The sequence below is a fragment of the Limanda limanda genome, chromosome 4, assembly GCF_963576545.1.
Source record: "Limanda limanda chromosome 4, fLimLim1.1, whole genome shotgun sequence".
Lineage (NCBI taxonomy): Eukaryota > Metazoa > Chordata > Actinopteri > Pleuronectiformes > Pleuronectidae > Limanda > Limanda limanda.
Window position 1 is genome coordinate 2,191,679 of NC_083639.1, and position 18,947 is coordinate 2,210,625.

The 18,947-nt window shown below is 42.8% G+C and overlaps 1 protein-coding gene across 1 annotated transcript; it reads left to right on the forward strand.

Annotated features, from left to right (window-relative positions):
* Positions 1-1,777: 1,777 nt before the first annotated feature.
* Positions 1,778-18,860, forward strand: rhoca (ras homolog family member Ca). Its single transcript, XM_061069064.1, has 5 exons — positions 1,778-1,881; positions 10,953-11,110; positions 13,200-13,320; positions 13,943-14,073; positions 16,179-18,860. The coding sequence occupies exons 2-5, from the start codon at positions 10,955-10,957 to the stop codon at positions 16,350-16,352; spliced, it is 582 nt and encodes a 193-aa protein (XP_060925047.1). The 5' UTR covers positions 1,778-1,881; positions 10,953-10,954; the 3' UTR covers positions 16,353-18,860.
* Positions 18,861-18,947: the final 87 nt, after the last annotated feature.

The following is an 18,947-nucleotide window of genomic DNA, read 5'->3' on the forward strand; positions in this document are numbered from 1 at the left end:
GTTAGCATAATCACACAAGAAATTACTAAATGGATTTAAGCAAAATTTGGTGGAAGGATAAGACTTTGGCCTTGAAACTTTGGCGGGCCATTTTCTTTCCCAGGTTATTTAACATTCAGCAGGTTTTTATTTCACCTTTTCACAAGTTTCTCAGGAAATAGTTTAATGAAACTTGATGATAGAAATCTGACCTATTCAGAGGAATGTGTGACTTTCGGTGCAGCTTGATTGAATGTCAGGGAACCGTTGGGCCTTGGCGGAGGTACGTGTTCCACTGAGTTCCATTCTAGTTAGTAAAGTCATCACAAAGGTGGTCAAATAAATGTAGAGGAGTCACAGGTTGCCAACAACAACATGCTCCTCTGAAATGGAGGCAAAGTAATGTCACTAAAAAGGTAGTCCGCCTTTGTCCACCGTGGATCACTGTCAATCAGTAAGAATTACACATAACTGCTAATATTAATGTTTTTTATTGTTGTGATACTAGGTCATATATCCTCTGAGCTGAGGTAAGCTCATGCGTATTCTTCATTGCATCATTATTTTGTGTTACTGCATGTCCAGTTGTGTTACTATTGATATAACCTCTCAGGTGTGGCTCCTGCAGGAAGTGGCTGTTCCCCTGGGAGACGGCTGCTGCAGGTTTTCTCTGTTTGTTGGTGAGTTTGTTTTTCAGAGGGACACACTGGTGAGATCCACACCCTTCGCTCCTGTTGCACGAGTCTTCTTGTACTACAGATGATGTCATCCTTGACCGGGGAGGGGAGGAGGGCGCCGGGAGCCTGCAGCAACTCCGTCAAGCTACACACAGGTCGCCATGACAACACCGGATATACAGGGCCTGGCTTTCAAAATAAGAGTAACATGGAGCTACGAGAATAAAAATTTCTGGATATGAGTGGAATTCCTACACAGTTTTTTAAGCTTTTAAACATGGTTCACTTCCGGGTGCATAGTTTGTTGGTACATGGTTGGTTTTAGTGTTTTCACGAGATTTGTTGATATGAAGAAACATTATATAGTTGTTCTGTCAAGACGGATGTATGATGTAAGGACATTCCAAGGGAAATAAAGGAAGACATTATAATGGATTTGTCCCTTTCTCTAGATCTGCTCCAAAATGTAATGGGTTGTTATGCCTATGCCCCCCCCCCCCCCTTCCACCAAGTTAATGGAAATCCAACCAACAAATCATTCAACCAACCAACAAACAAAAGGCGAGGAGTGAGAAAATCACCTCCTTGTACATTCATCTAATATGCATGACAAAATAATTGTTCAAATTAGCCCTGACTGAGTAAATTCATGTGAACGCCAACTCAAGTCAGAACAATTCAGAAAGTCTGAAGAAATGTTGGAACATGAGTTTCTGATTTCTTCGCATATATAGACCAATTAATATCACCATATTCGAATAGCATATTTGAATATCCTTTGTCACTTGCAAACTGTCTCACACAAACACCTGCTGCAACACAATTTCCAGCCAATACAGAGGGTTTCATTATTAACATGTATATGTTTAAATTGACCTATATGCCCGATGCACCCGATTATTTTTCTTTGCTCTACGTCATTACCCAAATGACTGTTGGAAGGGATTGTCGTGGTTTTATTTCAACTCTCCTGACACGTTTTATTCTGAAGGTGTCGAGCAGAAGCAGCAGTGTGTGAGTGAGCTCTTGCTCCTCTCCGGTGTCAGTGGGAGGATCCTGCCGCTCTGCCCCGGTTTCCAGCAGCTCTCTGGGAAATTAGCGAATACTGCAGCAAGAAGTGAGTGAGTGAGTGTGTGCACTGTGAGTGTGTGTGTGGCACAACCAAGAAGAAGGAGCGAGCTGGGACTAATATCCATATAAGAACACCTCATCTGGCTGCTGACAGGTAAATGTCACACACACACACACACACACACACACACACACACACACACACACACACACACACACACACACACACACACACACACACACACACACACACACACACACACACACACACACACACACACACACACACACACTGCTGCAGTTGGACTCTGATCTGAGACTAATTGCAGATCACTTACTTGGCTCTCAGAGAAACAAGGTGGTGGCTTCTCCTCGCCTGGTTTCCTGCTCATCTTTGTAGTTTCCCCTCTCATTTGGGATGAGGTGCAAACCAGTGGATGTTTCCCAGTCTCCAGGGTGTGTTTGTGTTCAACAGATGATTTCTTTCCGAGCAGCAGATCGGATCCTGTTGCTGGGAACAGTCTGTGCAACTGCTGCGACCTCAATAAGCAACTCCTCATGGCAAAGCTCTTAATGAGCCACTTCTATTCCTGGGGACTCTTCATTTCCTCGCTATTAACACTCCCGTGTCTCTGTTTTTGATGCAAACAGTCATTGACAAGCACAACACAAACATGTGGAGGAGGACATCTGAGTCACTGGAGATTTTTGCATGAAGAAATATGTGGATTGAAGTATTAATTCTGGGCTTTTGATGTAATTGAAACAGGAAGGTGTCACTTAACTTACGATTCACAAATAAATGATAATATGTTGAAACATCAAAATACATTTGGCTACAATGCAACAAACATTTGATACAGCAAAACCAGGAAGAAGTGCACAAAATAAATGAAATATTTTTAAGATAGGTTAAATATTTTCTAGTATCTTTGGGCTGCGGACTGTTGGCTTGACGAGAATAAAGATTATAAAAAATTTAAAAAATTGACGGTGGAAAATTGAGATGGACATCGTTTAATTACTTTCTTACACTTTAAAGACTGAAATAATAATCAAAATGTACAAACAGATGTTATTTTTGTTACTTAAAATATGTTTAAAATATGTTTGATCAGGATGTAATAATTAACAGTTAATCTTTTTTTAAATTAAAAGCCCAGAACATGAGTGAAACGCTCATCACAGTTTCCAGAGGTGAGATTTCTGTCTTGGTAGTAATTTATGTGGTTTTTTAAGTGTTGAGAATTTCAAGTTAATGATAGAAAACAGAGAAAATCTGTTATTTAATCAGCTGGACCCACTTAATATTCGGAATTCTTCTAAATGAGTAACAATATTCAGTATTGATTGGTTGCAATATTGATAACTAATTCATTGATTTTTGGAGATAGAAATGCCCCAAAACTTTATTCTCCATTTTCAAAATGCTCTTTGAGTCTGCGGTGGCAGTAAACTGAATATCTTTCGGTTTCTCTTTTTGCTGAGACAAATTTCGTCAACTGACATTTGGTTGAGATTAGCTATAGTAAGCAGGAAGCTTGGTTATATCAAGATGACAAGTTGTGGTTTCTTGTGAAGTTGCGTGTCATACCATTCCTGGGAGCAGTGACTTCCTGGAGACTCGTCATGATCGTGAGGTCATCTGAAAGTGAGAGGAGGCTTCTTAATGCATCTTAATCCATAGAAGTAGGATTGATAACAATCTTGTCTCCAAACTGATTCAAGAAAGCAAGCAAAATCTTGAACTATTCCTTTAACAGCAAAATACCCTTTTATATAAAAAATCTCTAAAGTTATTTTCATATTCTGTTTAAAATCTGATCTACTTGTCCTCTTGAGGCCTTACTACGAACATCATTCCTGCTTTGATTGCATGGGCTGATTCACTGTTGGGACATTGGATCTGTTTTGTTTTGGGTGTACCAGTGAGGCCATGACTCAGTGAGTCTGAGGAGCTGCTGTGTTTGTAACAAACCGCCCCAAAGAATGTGAGAAGCTGGCCTGATCTGCTGTGTTTATTTCCCTGCTGTTGTGTAAGAGAGCTCAGCACTAACGTTTCAATTGAATGCTCCCGAGCCCACAGCGTCTTACTTGTGCCCAGGAGCCGCTACATGCCAGTCATTAATGCTGGATGGGCCCCAAGCTTTCTTATAAGATTAGTTTTTTTTGGAGCGGTGACCAACTTAGTGACGTCGCACCTTCCTCCTGTCACATTTAGTCCGATAAGATGTTTTTACATTGGGATTAAGGAGGTGGAGGAGCCAGTGTCGCCGGCTGTCTGCTCTGTCTCACACACACAGACACACGCACACGCACACACACACACACCCACGGCCTCTGCCAGTTTATGAACCTTGGCCCATTTCTCAGACACACGCACACTGTCGGTTCCCAGGGCTGAGCGTTGATGTCTTCAGATAACTTGGTTAGTCTAACTCTAAAATGCACAGATAGTAATAATGATAATAACAATAACAACAACTTAATTTCTATAGCACAATTCAAAACAGCCGTAACAAAGTGCTTCCCAAAGATGATACGCAAATTAATACAATGTCACTTAAAAACAAAGACAGTAAATTATATTCTACTAAATCAAAATCTGATTGTGAGTTTTGAGAGATATTTGAAAACAGAGGAAAAGTAAACTGTTCCACAGCAAAGGCCCATGTCATCCAGTTGGAATATCTAATCGCACCTTATCGAAGATCTCAGGCTGGTAAAGTGATGAACTGGACGCAGTAAATGTTCCCTAAATTATTACCAGTAATCATTGGGAGCAATTTTGATACTTAAATATGGGGCTGGACATTATGGACAACTATTATATCAGTCAATATCATAATTATTAGGGTATTTTTTTTACATAGTTAAAAGTACTATCAAATAAAATGTATTATTATCATCATGATTTTTTTCTTCGATTTCTTTGCTTCTGAGTTAAGTTTGTGCTTTTTAACTCTTCTTTACGAGCAGAGAACAACAAACTTGGAAAACAGCAAAATATTTTATAAATCTGATGTAGATGAACTATGTGTTACGCCTCTTCTTCAGTGCTTACACAATGCATCAGCAATATATTGGGCAAAAATATAAAATATCTTCTGGTTCCAGCTTCACTCTCATGGAAATTGAAGTTTGTTTACCCTGCTGTGACAGTAAAGTGAAAACTTCAGTTTTTGGTCCTGATAAACAAGCATTTGAATCTTCCCCTTGTGTTCTGGGACCTGGCGATGGTCGTGTTTCTATCTGCATGTGATCTGTTCTCCCTCCTGTGTTTTTACTCTTGGGTTAAGGTGATTTTGGCAGCTTGAACTTTGGCTCATTTCTCAGACAGAAAACAACAAAAACAACAACAGAGCCTGTTACCTTGTGTTTACCCTGAGAAAGGATTTGGGGGGGGGGGGATACCAGCCTTATTAGAAATGACTTGTGGTTGCGGTGCCAACGATGCCAGAGGGCATTTTGCAGCCAGTAAAAAAAACCGTCTCTGCAGAATATGAAAGTCATTTTTATTCTCTTGTTAAATTAAGTGTTGTTCCGCAGAGGTTCAGACTGGACTTGTAATTCCTCAGCAAATGTTTCTCTGCACAATCCTTGTTCTTATTGCTCTGGAAGACGAATCTGCAGCCAGAGTTGAACTGAAAATGTCCTTTTAAAGCTCCTGTGTATATAGAGTTCTAGTGTCGTGCAGTGTGTGTGTATATCAGGGAAAGAGGTGCAGCCCAGTGAAGCCTGTTCCACGAGCACAACAATCCTACTTGTGCTCGTTTCCCGTCACGTTCCTGCTTATTATCAGAACATCATCATCATCGTGTCAGCCGCAGCACGCCTCTGTCGGCCGGACGCTTGATGCTCGTCCACAGATGTTGTCGATATTAAACTCGTGCGAGGATTGAGAGGCAGCGCCACCTCGCTGGTCGGGGGTCACTCTCTGCTCGCCGCTAACTCCGCTCAGCTGGTTGCGTAACTCCCGTTGGCCCCTAAGCCTCAGGAAACCTCCTCAGAGAAAGAGAGGTGGCGTGTTCATTATCCCGGGGCATTGCTCAAATAGTCGTAGGTTGTAATGGTGTTTTGCTTTACTGTGTATTTTAAAGGCCCCTAGTATTGTGTTTGGAACAGGTTTTAATGTGCGTTTTCCAGTGTCAGAGTGAGTTCAAACAGAATCGACTGGACGGAATACCACATGAACTTGTTGGAAGGATGCGGTACAGTCAGGGAAGAACTCTGAATCTGGTGAATTGAAATGTGGTTTCATAAGTGAACTGTTGGGCCTTGTCGGAGATTTGTTCTCTCTGATTGACTGATTCTAGTTCAGTCATCAAAACCTCCCAAAATAGTAAAAAGCAGCTGCATGTTGCAGTTTCTTTGATCACAGCTTTGATGTCTTAAAATTACCTGTTTAGTTGAGCAATAGCTGACAATACCAAAGTTTTAAATTGAGATAAAATAGATAAAATAATGATAACTAGAGCGACTGGAGTTGTTCCAATACCATTTTTCTCTTCCTCACTCAAAGAGCCCGTTCATTGAACATGCAACTGCTGAACCCGAGGATCGTTCACTCTCACGGGACCGAAAGAGTTGATGTCCCCTATGAAATCATGCAGTAGTCTTCCTTTATCAATCCATGGCAGAACTGAACATTATCTGTGCAACATTCTACTCTAATAAAGTCCAGCAAAGCAGAATCCGAGATGTTTTAGTTGGGAGCGCTGGTAAACCAAGAGAAGCAGAAGACCAACAACAGTGGGTGGAGGTTTACACACTGTTGTTTCATGGTGAAGAGTTGATAACTTGCGGTTTTATCTGGAGGAAACTTACTTTAAAGATGTGTCATGTGTTATAAGATCGTTACAGTTGCGTTCTCTTCAAGGCCTGACCTGGAAACACAGGCAGTGTCGGAGGTGTTTTTTGTTTTTTGCTGCTGTAGTCGACTGGGCCCGAGCTGAAAAGGTTCTAGAAGAAATAGATCACCATCAGAAACCAGCTTCATATTTGTTCTTTGACTTCTGTTGGAGCTTAGCCCCGTAAATAAATATAAAATGCAGACTTTTATCTGGAGAACCTTGACTGAAAGAGCAGTTGAGTCAGTTCATATTCCTCAGTGGTAACTTGTTTGTTTTCCTTCCAGTATTTCTCTCTTTTTGATTTGTTCCCCTGCCTCACAGTTATCGTTGGTCTTCCCTCAACCTCGGTGTGTTGTGAATGCTTCATGAATATGTTAGAACAAATCTCTCTGCACCAGCAGCCGAGTCTCAGCGGTGTCGTTTAGAGGCAGAGCGACGGGTGAATGGATAAAGCCTCCGCCCTAAAGTCAGGGATGTTTGTTCAGAGCTGACAGAACGGTGTTGGAATTCATCGGTTTCCACGAATTCACTTCATCTCCCAGTGACACCTTGATGCTTTCGCTCAATAGTGTGTGTGGGTCAAAGGTCGACCGGCTGATACTGGCTGGCTGCAGACGACTGGTTCCCATTCTCGTGTTTGGATTGAAGCAGAGTGGGGTCAGGCTTTGATGTGAACGTGCAGCTGAAATCAGGACGAACAGGTTTGATCGGGACGGCGACAGCAGTGGAAATCATTTGATGCTGGCAGCTGCTGGAACTTCCTCCTCCTCAGCTGGTGCTGCCATCAGCGCCCTGATTGGGCATCAGTGTTAGGCTTCGCAGCTTGTTTGTGACGCACAATTTCCTTTTTGTCAAGATGTTTTGTCCCCGCCACCGAGGACACGCTATGACAGTGTCGTGCGGAGACGGGGACTGTGTGCGTGTGCGTGTTAGCATGTGCTGTGTTGCCTCTGGCAGTCCTCTCTCTGCGTCCCGGCTCTGCTGAGGCCTGTCCAAACAGAGCTGCAGCCAAAAAAGCTCCTCCCAAGCTTCTCGGAACAGGAAGTGGATTGTTTTGTTTCACAGGGTGAGCCTCTGAGGCCGCGGCGCTGCTGTCTCCCACTTGTTTGGCGTTAAGCCCATCATGTAGTTCGGGCCAATATCTGGTCCACTTCTCTGCGAGGCACAAGGTGAATACAGTCACTATCAAACCCATTAAATGCAGCGGCCCTGCAGTCAACTGTTCTGAGTTATATGGGGAGGTGTTCCTCATATTTTGTTACCCTTAAAAACATTATAATCCTCGATGAGCTAGTCAGTCCTCTTCGTCTATTGAGGGAAATAAGGAATCGACGATCCGCCTCGATCTGGTCCTGTGTCACGTGTTGGGCCTCTCCCAATGTCGGACCCATCTCTTTGAGTTTAGCCATGTTGGGGAGACCTTGTTTATGTTTTCGTGGTGATGTTCATCTTAGAGTGGACTTAGGGATGTGGTTCTGGTCCATTCTGAGGATGTGACCAAGCCATTTGCCAGCGTCGGATCGTTGGCACCACAAATCGTATAAATTCCTATGAAGGGAGGATTTATACACAAGTTCAATTTAAATGTTTTTTCGTGTGAGAACAAGTGTCAGATATTTTTGTTCTGATTTAAGGATTTAGCATCATTATTGATATTAGTGATGTGAAAATGTGATGTTGAATAAAATATGGAAGTATCAGTGAGATGAGCACATTTTGAATGGAGGCAGCTCGACTCTGTAGAAATCAGAGGTGCGAGCACTCCTCCAGTAATTTGCTGCAGTGTCCTACATTCAGTCTCATGTCTTTGGCACCACTCGCCTCCTCCTTTGCAGCTGGAACACACAACATGGCACCAGGAGGAGTGGGCCTTTGGGTAAAAGGCAGGAAATATAATTAAAAACCATGATCACATTTCAATAAAACTGTCAAACACACCAACACACCCAAAGTTTCCAGTAGGGCTACTGGTTATGCCAAGACGCAATACACATGGAAATACAGCCGGGTAATCATTTCCTCTCATGGCTTCTTTAGCTTTCGACTCTCATGGCTCTTTCCTGGCGATCTTTGCTCCCTTTGTGACTCAACCCATTTACTATTGTAATATTTATATTATACGTTTTCACTTTTAATGGATACTTTTCACTTTAAAATGTTAAATAGAGCTGCAACAATTCATTTAACAATCTATTTGTTAATTGATGGATTGAAAATGGGAGTATTTGACTGGAGAAATATGAGCACAGATCTCTGGTATTTGCTGGTTTCCGGTTTAACACTGAATATTTTTGAGTTTTGGACTGAACAAGATGCTTGAGGACAAACTTCAGGCTCTTGGATACTGGAACGGACATTTTCCCCTCACTTTAACAAGCTGCCACTTTCCAGTCTTTATACTGAGCTGATTGGAAAGCTTCATGTCAGCCACACTCAAATCAGACAACGATCAATCGTCTCATCCAACTATTGAAAAGAAAGGGAATAACTGTATTTCCCAAAACTATTATTTAATAAAATCCCTGTTGTCTATTTTTCTTTCAAAACAGTACAAACTGATCAAGCTTATCAGTTAAATGTTTTCTCAAGATGTTGACAGATATTATCTTAAAAATGTCAAATTATGTCAAGTATTCCTCTGCCCTGAATAGATACAAATATTTTTAGAATTCATCTAGAGATATCTTCTCATCTATCATGGCACCAAGTCATTTATAGTTTTACCAGTAACTCAAGACCTTTTACATAATGAATTCTGTGTTTTGATGCTACTCACTGAAGGACAGGTTCATCCTGTCAGAGGTTAAATTGGTTAAAGGGCCAGACTCTGCTCTGTGTTTTGCCCACAGCTCTAAAACAGGATTTCTCTCTGAGAGGTGTGTTCCCTGGTGAAGAGGATTGTTGTCACGACTGTCTGTTAGAAAGTGGATGAGGAGAGGAGCCAAATGACTCACAGCTGGCACAGCTGCTCCCAGGTAGCAGAGCTCCAGCATCATCCATCAGCAGCGCTGCTATCTCATCCCCACCCAGCCTGCTCCAGCTGAAGCACTCCTCCACTCTGGAGATGTTTTCAGACGTGAACTTCGAAAGATGTCTGGAAAATAGAGTTCGGACATTTACCGGAGTTTGTGTTTCACATATGAACAAAGCAGCAGGAGATTGTGTGCGTTCACAACAACACCTGGAATATTTGACATATCCCCAAAAAGCTCTCAGATCTTGTTTCCATTTCAGGTTGATGTCTGTATCAATCCGTTTCATGTCCGTAATGATCAACACACCCACACACTCACCGGGAATCTTCTTGATATTTTCCTACTGTATTCTCACACTGGCTCATTTGGACATTTTCGAGATATTTTACTGGGGGGGGTTGCAGGAAAAGTTCTAGAAAATGTCTGGAGCAACACACTCAGACATCTGTGCTCTCACGTACAGGCCCTTCTGAAAACATCTGGACCTCAGTGCATGTGTGGAAGATGCTTGGGGTTGCTGCAGACACGTTTCTCCTTTTGTCATATTTTTGCGGAGGAATCAAAGTGCAGTTTTTAAATTTAAACCTTGTTGACAGATGCATCCAAACTTAGTCTGACTTGATGTCATTTTGTTGGGAAATGCAATTAGATTAGCAATTTCGCCTGAACACTGGAACAACATATGGGCCGGTGGCAGGTTGAGTTCTCGTTCCTTTATGATAATTTCGATATAATTACAGTATTATGCTGCTGCTGAAGTTTTCCTGAAGAGAACAGAATGCAGAGCAGAGAAGCAGAGTATCGTTCTGTCTGCCTCGGGACACCAGCAGCTCCTCCACCAGCTGCTCTGACTGGGTGGAGAAGGAGCCTGATAGAAGAGCATTCCTTCGTGTCCCAGCTTGTCTCAACACCCCTCCCCTCTTCCTCCTCCTCTCCCTCACTATCCTATCTTCCTCCTCCTCCTCTCGCCCGGCCTGCAGAGCTGTAGGCTCCGGGTCTGTGACGATGTGCAGATCGCAGGCCTCTCTCTCCCACAGGTGCAGCGTGATGCAGGACCGTCAGACAGAGATGTCTTCTGCTTCGGGCCCACGCAGCACGAGCAGAGAAACGTTTGTGTGTGACGGCGTCTTCTTGATTTGTCTCGTGTTCCTGCAAAGTCTACAAATAATTTAAATATCTGTAGAGGGGAAACACACACCGGTGACAAAGTGTGACTGTGTTGTCTGGCCCACATTTGTTTCGCAGCATGACAGATGAAATCTCCCCCGATGGCAAAAACTAAAAGTTTATTTTCCTTCTGTGCCTCTCGTCTGATCATGTTGACACTCAGCAGTCTTCCTTTGGTTTGAATGTGTGATGACTGCTTGTGAAGACGCTCTTCTTGTTTCCCCCGACAGAGATGGCAGCCATTCGGAAGAAGCTGGTGATCGTCGGGGACGGAGCTTGTGGAAAGACATGTCTCCTGATTGTTTTCAGTAAGGACCAGTTTCCTGAAGTCTACGTCCCCACAGTGTTTGAGAACTACATCGCTGATATCGAGGTCGATGGAAAGCAGGTTTGTAAATCTGACGCTCAAGAAAGTCTAGAAGTCAGTTCAGAAAGTCCCTTTGTTTGATGACAATTTGTTAAATTGATAATGATTCCTGAGAGATTGTCAAACTTTTAGGACTAAGAATTTTAATTGAGGCTTGATATTTAACAGTTTAACCCTTAACTTTAATATAAATATTACAACTATATAGAACTTGAATTAAGAAAATTAACAATTCATTATTTGTATTATATAAAATTCAAATGTGAATACACGTACTTCCTTATTAATACTTTATTATTATTAACTATTCTGTGAAATAACTTTTCATATCGGCAACAATAAACAATTGCACAATAATAACTATCAAGTCTTTCAAATTTGAACTGTATTAGATTGTGTGTCCACTGTGCACTATGTTAACATTGAGATAAAGTTTAGACCCACTCCTCAGAGTGTGTGGCGTCTTGAATTTGAGTCACGGGGATTTTCCAGCGACGTTCGAGTCCGAGTCACAGTGGGTCTGTGATGTCGGGGGGGTTTTGTTCTCCTGAGCCGACCACCGCTGCAGGATCACCGCTTGTCCAAAACAGGAAATGACTCGACTTCCCAGCTTCCTGTTCAGACAGAGAACAGGGATGTCTCCTGGCAATCGCCCTCCTTCCCTTACAACCCCCCCCCCCCCGCCCCTCCTCCTCCCCCTTCTCCTCCTCCTCCTCCCCCTTCTCCTCCTCCTCCTCCTCCCCCTGTCCGATTAATGTTTCTCATTTCCTGTCCTGGGCACACTTGGACAGGGGGCGGCAGGGAGGGGTTAACTTTGCTGATCTGGACAGGAAATGTTAACTTAGAGTTTCAAGATGGACATCGGTCTAGGAGGGGATCATTTTGGGAAAGATATGACCGTAGGCCTCCTTAGGCCCCCCCCCCTCCAGGTCTCAAGAGGATCTCTGTCATAGGAAATGGCCCTTATACAACCGCTGGATTAGATTTGTGATCCCAGCCCCTAAATTTAAGTTTTTACCCCCTTGAGGATATATAAACGTTCTTTCACCCTCAGTGGATTGGGCATGTTTTAAAAATAGCCCCCCCCCACCCCTCTCTTTTTGTTCTTCACCACAAATTCTGAGGCGTTACACCGAGTCCACCGGGAACCTAACTGCTCCCGTTGCTCATCTCGTCTCACCAGTGCGCACCCCCCTCCTCCCCCACCTCCCACCCTACTGCCTCTGCAAACGTCTATTTTTGGGCCCGGTTGACGGATGCATGTGCTCTCTGTGGGCAAAGCAGAATCCATTGTCATGCAGTCGCTCCGGCGCCTCGAAACTTTGCAAAAGTTTTCTTCCCCCTGAAAACTGTGAGTCAGCTCAGGAGCAGCAGAGTGGAGAGAAGACTGGCAGCTAATGTCTGCACAGGGACAGAAGGTTCCCGGTTTGATGCTCGCTAATCTCCCACTTTCCCTAATTGAATTAATCAGCGGTGTAATGGGATGAGGCCCGTTCCCCAAGTTCATTTCCACGACGCTGACAACACAACAGATGTGCGGAGCTCTGATAAGGTCGGAGCTCTCGCGGCTACGAGAAGTAAATATCTGTGCACTGACGCTCTCATGCACGACCACAGCGGCCTCAGTGTTATGCACAAATCACCAGCTATGATCGAAATCCCTGGTATGCATGTGTGGCTGCAGCAGAAAAATGTCCCATGGTTAGGTATTCCAAATATGTCTTCACTTTGGCCTTTTGGGAAGTCCGCTGCTCTGAGGCTCGTACGTCTTGTTCCAAATAGTTCCGGCTGTTGTTGGACAAGAAAGAAAGAACTAGCTCACTAATGATGTTTTGACTGGTTAAATGTTTGTGCATGGATCCTGAACGGTGAGCAACATTTTTGCATCAAGCCTGGGCTGACAGCTCATTTAGAATTTTAGCCCCTAAGACAGGATCTTATTAGGAGATTGTCAAGAAAATGACACAGATGAACGAATCATGGAGATAATAAGAAGTAGAAGGAAAAAAATCCCCAAAACACAAGATTTGTGCAGCACGTGTGTACATGTACACAGATGTAAGTTTTTGCTGCATTTCACTTTTTGTTTCTCCTTTTTGTTTGGTCGCAGGTGGAGCTGGCGTTGTGGGACACTGCCGGCCAAGAGGACTACGACAGGTTGAGGCCTCTCTCGTACCCCGACACAGACGTGATCCTCATGTGCTTCTCCATCGACAGCCCTGACAGCTTAGGTAATCAACTGCTTACGTGCAGAACCCTCATTTTGAAATGTTTTATCTGTATAGCCTTTACTTAAACCAGGGCATCATCCCTTAAAACAACCGTGCCAGAGAAATGCAACTGTGGTTATGCAGAACGATATTTATTTGAACTTTTCCTGTTGTGAGGATTATTTGCATGGTTTTATTTCAAATTTAACTTTTTATCTTTTAAGGCTAAAATAGGATATTAGGAATTGTGGTTCAAATTGGATTTGATTTCTGGAAATAACTTTACGACCCCATCGAGGCTCCCGACCCCTCATTTAAACAACAAAATCAAAATAAACCTAAGATGTTCAGCAGTATGAGAAACTTATAAAAACATACACGAGCTTTGTAAGATTCATGTATCCTCGCTGTCGTATTCTTCACAGCAACAAGGCGACTCATCTCAGCTCAGCAAGCTGTTTGTTAAAAGCCTTAATGGCCTTGATGGGAGCTGGGATTAGTGCAGCTAAAACATCTCCGCCTGGAGCCGTCTGCAGAGCAATCCATCACCAGAAGTGTTCTGCTCGGTGACTCTGCCCTTTTTATAGTTTCTCTCCCGAGCATCTCCGCTCACTTGTCTCCCTCCCTCTCTCTCCGGGGACAGAAAACATCCCGGAGAAGTGGACGCCTGAGGTGAAGCACTTTTGTCCCAACGTCCCCATCATCCTGGTGGGGAACAAGAAGGACCTGAGGAACGACGAGCACACGCGGAGAGAGCTGGCCAAGATGAAGCAGGTACAGCCGTCTCTCCCTGAAGGTCAATGAGCCGTAGATGGAGCTAAACGTGACATGTGGGCACCTGTTCCACGCCGGAGAAAAGTGCTGCGTAGAAACATGTCCCGGGGGTTCAGCTTGTGAGTCTGAATTATTAATGCTCATATTCACAACCTTTGAATATGAGTCTGCGGGTGTTCAGCTGAGGTGAAGGTCTCTTCGTTAAAGTAGCAGAGCAGACCTTCATGTTTAAATCGTCTCAACTGTGTTTTGACAAATTTAAAGGAATAGTTCACCTATAAATGTCATTTATGAATACAGCTTCCATGGATATTGTGAGTAATGGCAGTGTCACGTTTCACAAATTCCTGAATTGCAGATAAAATCAAAAAGTGAGACATGTCTGGCTTTTTGTGATTCGTGAATTTGTGATTGTTAAAATATTGGACAGAATAAATATAAAGGGAAAATAATATTCTGTTATATCCTCGTTATGTTTTGCAAAGACCCTGGAAATAATGGGTCTGTAATTTTGGAAGGTTTATTAACACTACACAATGTTTCCTCATGCAATTTGTCTACCGAAATAGTAAAGTTGTCCCATTAATATTACAGCTTTATCTCCCCGGAATGTGAGGATGTATTTAGAAAGTTGTTACTTTTTATGTTGCTGCTTTATGATTTAAATAATTGTATTCCCTCATGAATCTCGGTACCTCATAAGGATGAAGCAAAAGTGAAACTTGAAGCCCTGCATCACTTTTATTTATTTAGTACAAAATTATCAATCTAAAGGGATTTTCAACATGTTTACACTTTTAAGGTGGAAAGAAAAAAAAATCTGTTAATGAAAAAAACTTTCAGAAAGAGTAACTGGAGGAGGGATCTCTCTTCTTGGACATAGATAACAATAAAAAAATAACAATAGTAAAATGACAATATAGAACTAAAGTTCAGGCGTTAATTAAAAATATTTATCAGCGAAGGTTTACAACAATGTATCCTAATTGGTTTTTAAATCAAAATCAAAAAAAGAAGTGAAATGAGATGTCATTTTTTTATAAAAGAGATGTTTTTGTGTCTTTTGTCTTCCTGACACTCTCTGTAAAAATCTGTTTCTGGTGTGTCAGTCAAACCACGATGACGACAACATGTCTGTTCATTGTGTCACAGAACGACACATCGTGCCACTGAGGCCTTTTCTCTGTCTGTCTCCGGCTCTTTCAGACGCCACTGTCAGCTTTTTTCTTTCTGTAGAAATCAGGAGACAAAGAGCAGCGTGAAATCATCAGTTCAAGTGTTTCAGATTTACATGCTCACACACACGCACACGCACACACAAACACACACACACACACACACACACACACACACACACACACACACACACACACACACACACACACACACACACACACACACACTGTTGGCTCTGCATGTTTAAGCTGTGATGTTGATGGTCAGGTTCAAGTTTTCATCTGTTTGAAGAGGTTTTCATTTTGGTTTTAATCACCTTAAAAGCACTGGTACAATTTTGTATATTTGGTTTTATAAGGGACTATACAAAAAAAACGGAGGGACTGAACATGTTGTTGATCTATGAGTTTCCAATGAAAACTTATTTTTAATATTGATCTTAATTATTACTTTCTCTATAATTGGTATATTTCTAAAACAAAGACATTTATTGAAAAAAATAACTGAGATATTTAATGAATCATCAAAATAGTTAATGATAAAACTAGTTTGATCAATTAATGATTTAATGCATTGTGCAATATTTCCTTCTGAAATCCCGTAGCTAATGAGAGAATCAGTTCATAAAAAAGAGGGGAATAAAACGGAGTTACACAAAAAAACTTCTAAGAAGAGATTTACTTTATAAGTATAAAACAGCGTAAAATGAGAATACTCAAGTTAAATGCAAGAATGTCAATAATGTGCATAGGAACTAAACTTAAACTACAAATCTAAAACTCTCGTCTATTTTTTTAAACAAATTGAGACCAAATCTTCCTTCAGGCTAAAAAAACAAACCCACAATCCTCTCCCTTTTTTGAATTCCTCTCACATCTAATACTTCCCCCCCCAGTCCCTAACAGTGTGTGTGTGGTCTCACCCTGCAGGAGCCGGTGAAGTCGGATGAAGGCAGAGACATGGCCGGCAGGATCAGTGCTTTCGGTTACCTGGAGTGCTCCGCCAAGACCAAGGACGGCGTGCGGGAGGTGTTCGAGATGGCCACCAGGGCGGCGCTGCAGGTCCGCAAGCGCAAGAAGAGAGGCGGCTGCGCGCTGCTGTGAGCAGTTCGGACGCCGGGGAAACAACCGACCAATAGGGAAAGAGCAAAAACAAACAACAAACACACGAAAAGAACTGACCTTTTACCAAATGGCATCTTTGTACTGTATTTCGCATTTCACGATAAGACGCAGGCAGATGAATCCAATGAAAACACCCCTTATACAGGAAACAGACTTTGTCTATATTACAACCATCGTTAGAAATTGATGTTTAAAGTTCCTATCTGTCAATACACATAGAAGGTTTCCTACTTGTTTCTCTTCTTTGCATCTGTAATGTAACGCGGCCGTGATAGATGCACATTATTTTCTGCAACATTGTTCTTCACAAACTTTTTATTCAGCTTGTAAAAAAACCTCTTCATGAATAACGTCTTGTCCTGTTAGCACCAGCTCAGTTTGTCATGGTTGCAGCCGGGATAGTGAATGAACGTTGATTTCTTTTGACCACAAGAGCTAGTGCCTTTTCTTTTTTTTAAGTTCGTACACCACCATCAATTTCTCGTGTTTGTAAGCCAGCGAACATTTCAGCTGACGGCCCCTTCACGCACACTCGCTCATTTTCAAAGCCGTAACTAAGTTTCAGCTCCGTCGACAAATCGTCAAGCACAACAAAAAAATGGTGGCTTGACTCAATTTGTTTTGTCAGCATTCCCCTCAACATTTTTCCAGTCCGCTCACTTTGAAGATAAGACGGCAGCTGTCTAAATAATGTGATACATGGTTAACCAAAGTCGTGAGCTTCCCGCTTCCCCCTGATTGTTTAGTGGTCGTGGATGGAGGGATGAGAACCGGCCAATCGAGACACGAGCCAATATGACTCAACTATGCACAATAGCTGTTTCGGAGCGACAGGGGAGATGACACAGCTGAAACAGGAATCGCACGAAGGCCACGCTCTAATGAAACCTCCCTTGTTTGTTCATTGAGAGTGACGGCACTACAATGCACCCGAGCCTGTCACACCCGCTCTGTGTGTGTGTGTTTGTGTGTGTGTGTTGAATGGGTTTGCCAAGTCATGGAAGTGTCTCGTTGTGCGTGTGGACTTTCCCAGTCAGGCAACATTCTTCACATGTCTCGGAGGAGCTCGTGGCGTTTTGAGGAGTTTCTTTTCCCCCCCTCATGGTGCCTTCTCTGCTCTGGTGTGCCTTTCGGTCGTCCTCTCCCACAGCAGGTAGACCAGCTGCACTGCGAGCTCGACCTCTGGGACCTGTTTCACAAAGCTCCGACCTTTGAACCACTCAGATAAGAGCAGAGGGTGTCATCGGTTTTTGCCGAAATCGAAGCTCTTACGGCATAAATATTCAGATTCTACCTCTGAATGCAGTCTCATCTGTGATCGTGACAGATTGCGACAATTTACATGTTTCACCAACATCTCCAGAAAACATGCGTCTGCAGCCACTGCGATTTTTGATGTTTCGGAGATGGTCACCGCTGCCAAGAAGTTTGTTGTGTATTACCCGACTATTATTCGATGTGAAAGCCCATCGACTGCTCTCAGAAACAGACTCTTCACTCCGCATTTGTTGCTCTTTCATGTTCTCTTCTTGTCCCTTGGTTGCATGTCGCTGTCGGTTAAGTGAGAAGGTGGAGAAATGTGTGTGTGTGTGTGTTGCAAAAACGGTATCTTTGATGTAGCATGAAACGTGCTTATAACGCCAGGATGGGCCCCAAACACTCCAGCTGGCAAAGTCTGTATGTGTTATGATGTAAAATACAGCTTCACACCCTCTACTGGCCACAAGCACATACTGGCTGAGCCGAGGTGTAACGTGATTACATATTCTTTTTGATGAAGAAGAAGAAGAGAGGGGGCATTGGTTAAAATCGCACACAAGCACCATATTAATGTTGTTACCTCAGATCTTTAGAGGGAGGATGCTATATTTTAACTCATTGCATCATTGCGGTCAACAAATGGCACATTGGTGACAAGATTCAACAGATTCAGAAGATTTTTTATCAGTGAGGCTTCACGTTTTGTGCGTTCTTGTCGTGGCATGATGTTCCCGGGTGTCGGCAAGATTAATGCCAAGGAATTCTGCAGATTTAGAGGTCAGCAGAAATGGTCGATTGACTTAGCTTAGCTCCACACAGCGATGAAAGCTTTTCGTCAGAAGACGAGCAGAGGGTTGAACATGGTGTCGAACATATCACAAGGCGGCATGTGCTATACTGCTGTGTGTATCTGTGCACATTATGTTACGCCACTATATCAAAAGTTGTTCTAACAATGTTGTTGCATGCATGATAAAAAGATGGGTCTTTATAGTGGGCGCACACAGACACACACAAACACACACTCGCTTAAGCATCACCATCTTTGGGAACAGCTTCTGCTCAGTGTCGTAACTTTTCTCTTTCTTTCTCTGGAGGTATTCGAAACGATAAAAGGATCCAGATTTTTAGCTCATTGTCATAATGCTTTGTAAACAGAAAAGTGTTGTCGTGGATGTTTGATCTGAAGTGAACATGAACATTGTTAATAAACTATTTTTGAGACAAGAGCGACTCGCCATGCTTGGTCAGTTCTTTGTGGAAGACTGAGACGTCCCGTTTGGTTTCGTCTAACCCTGAACATGAATTGCTCGT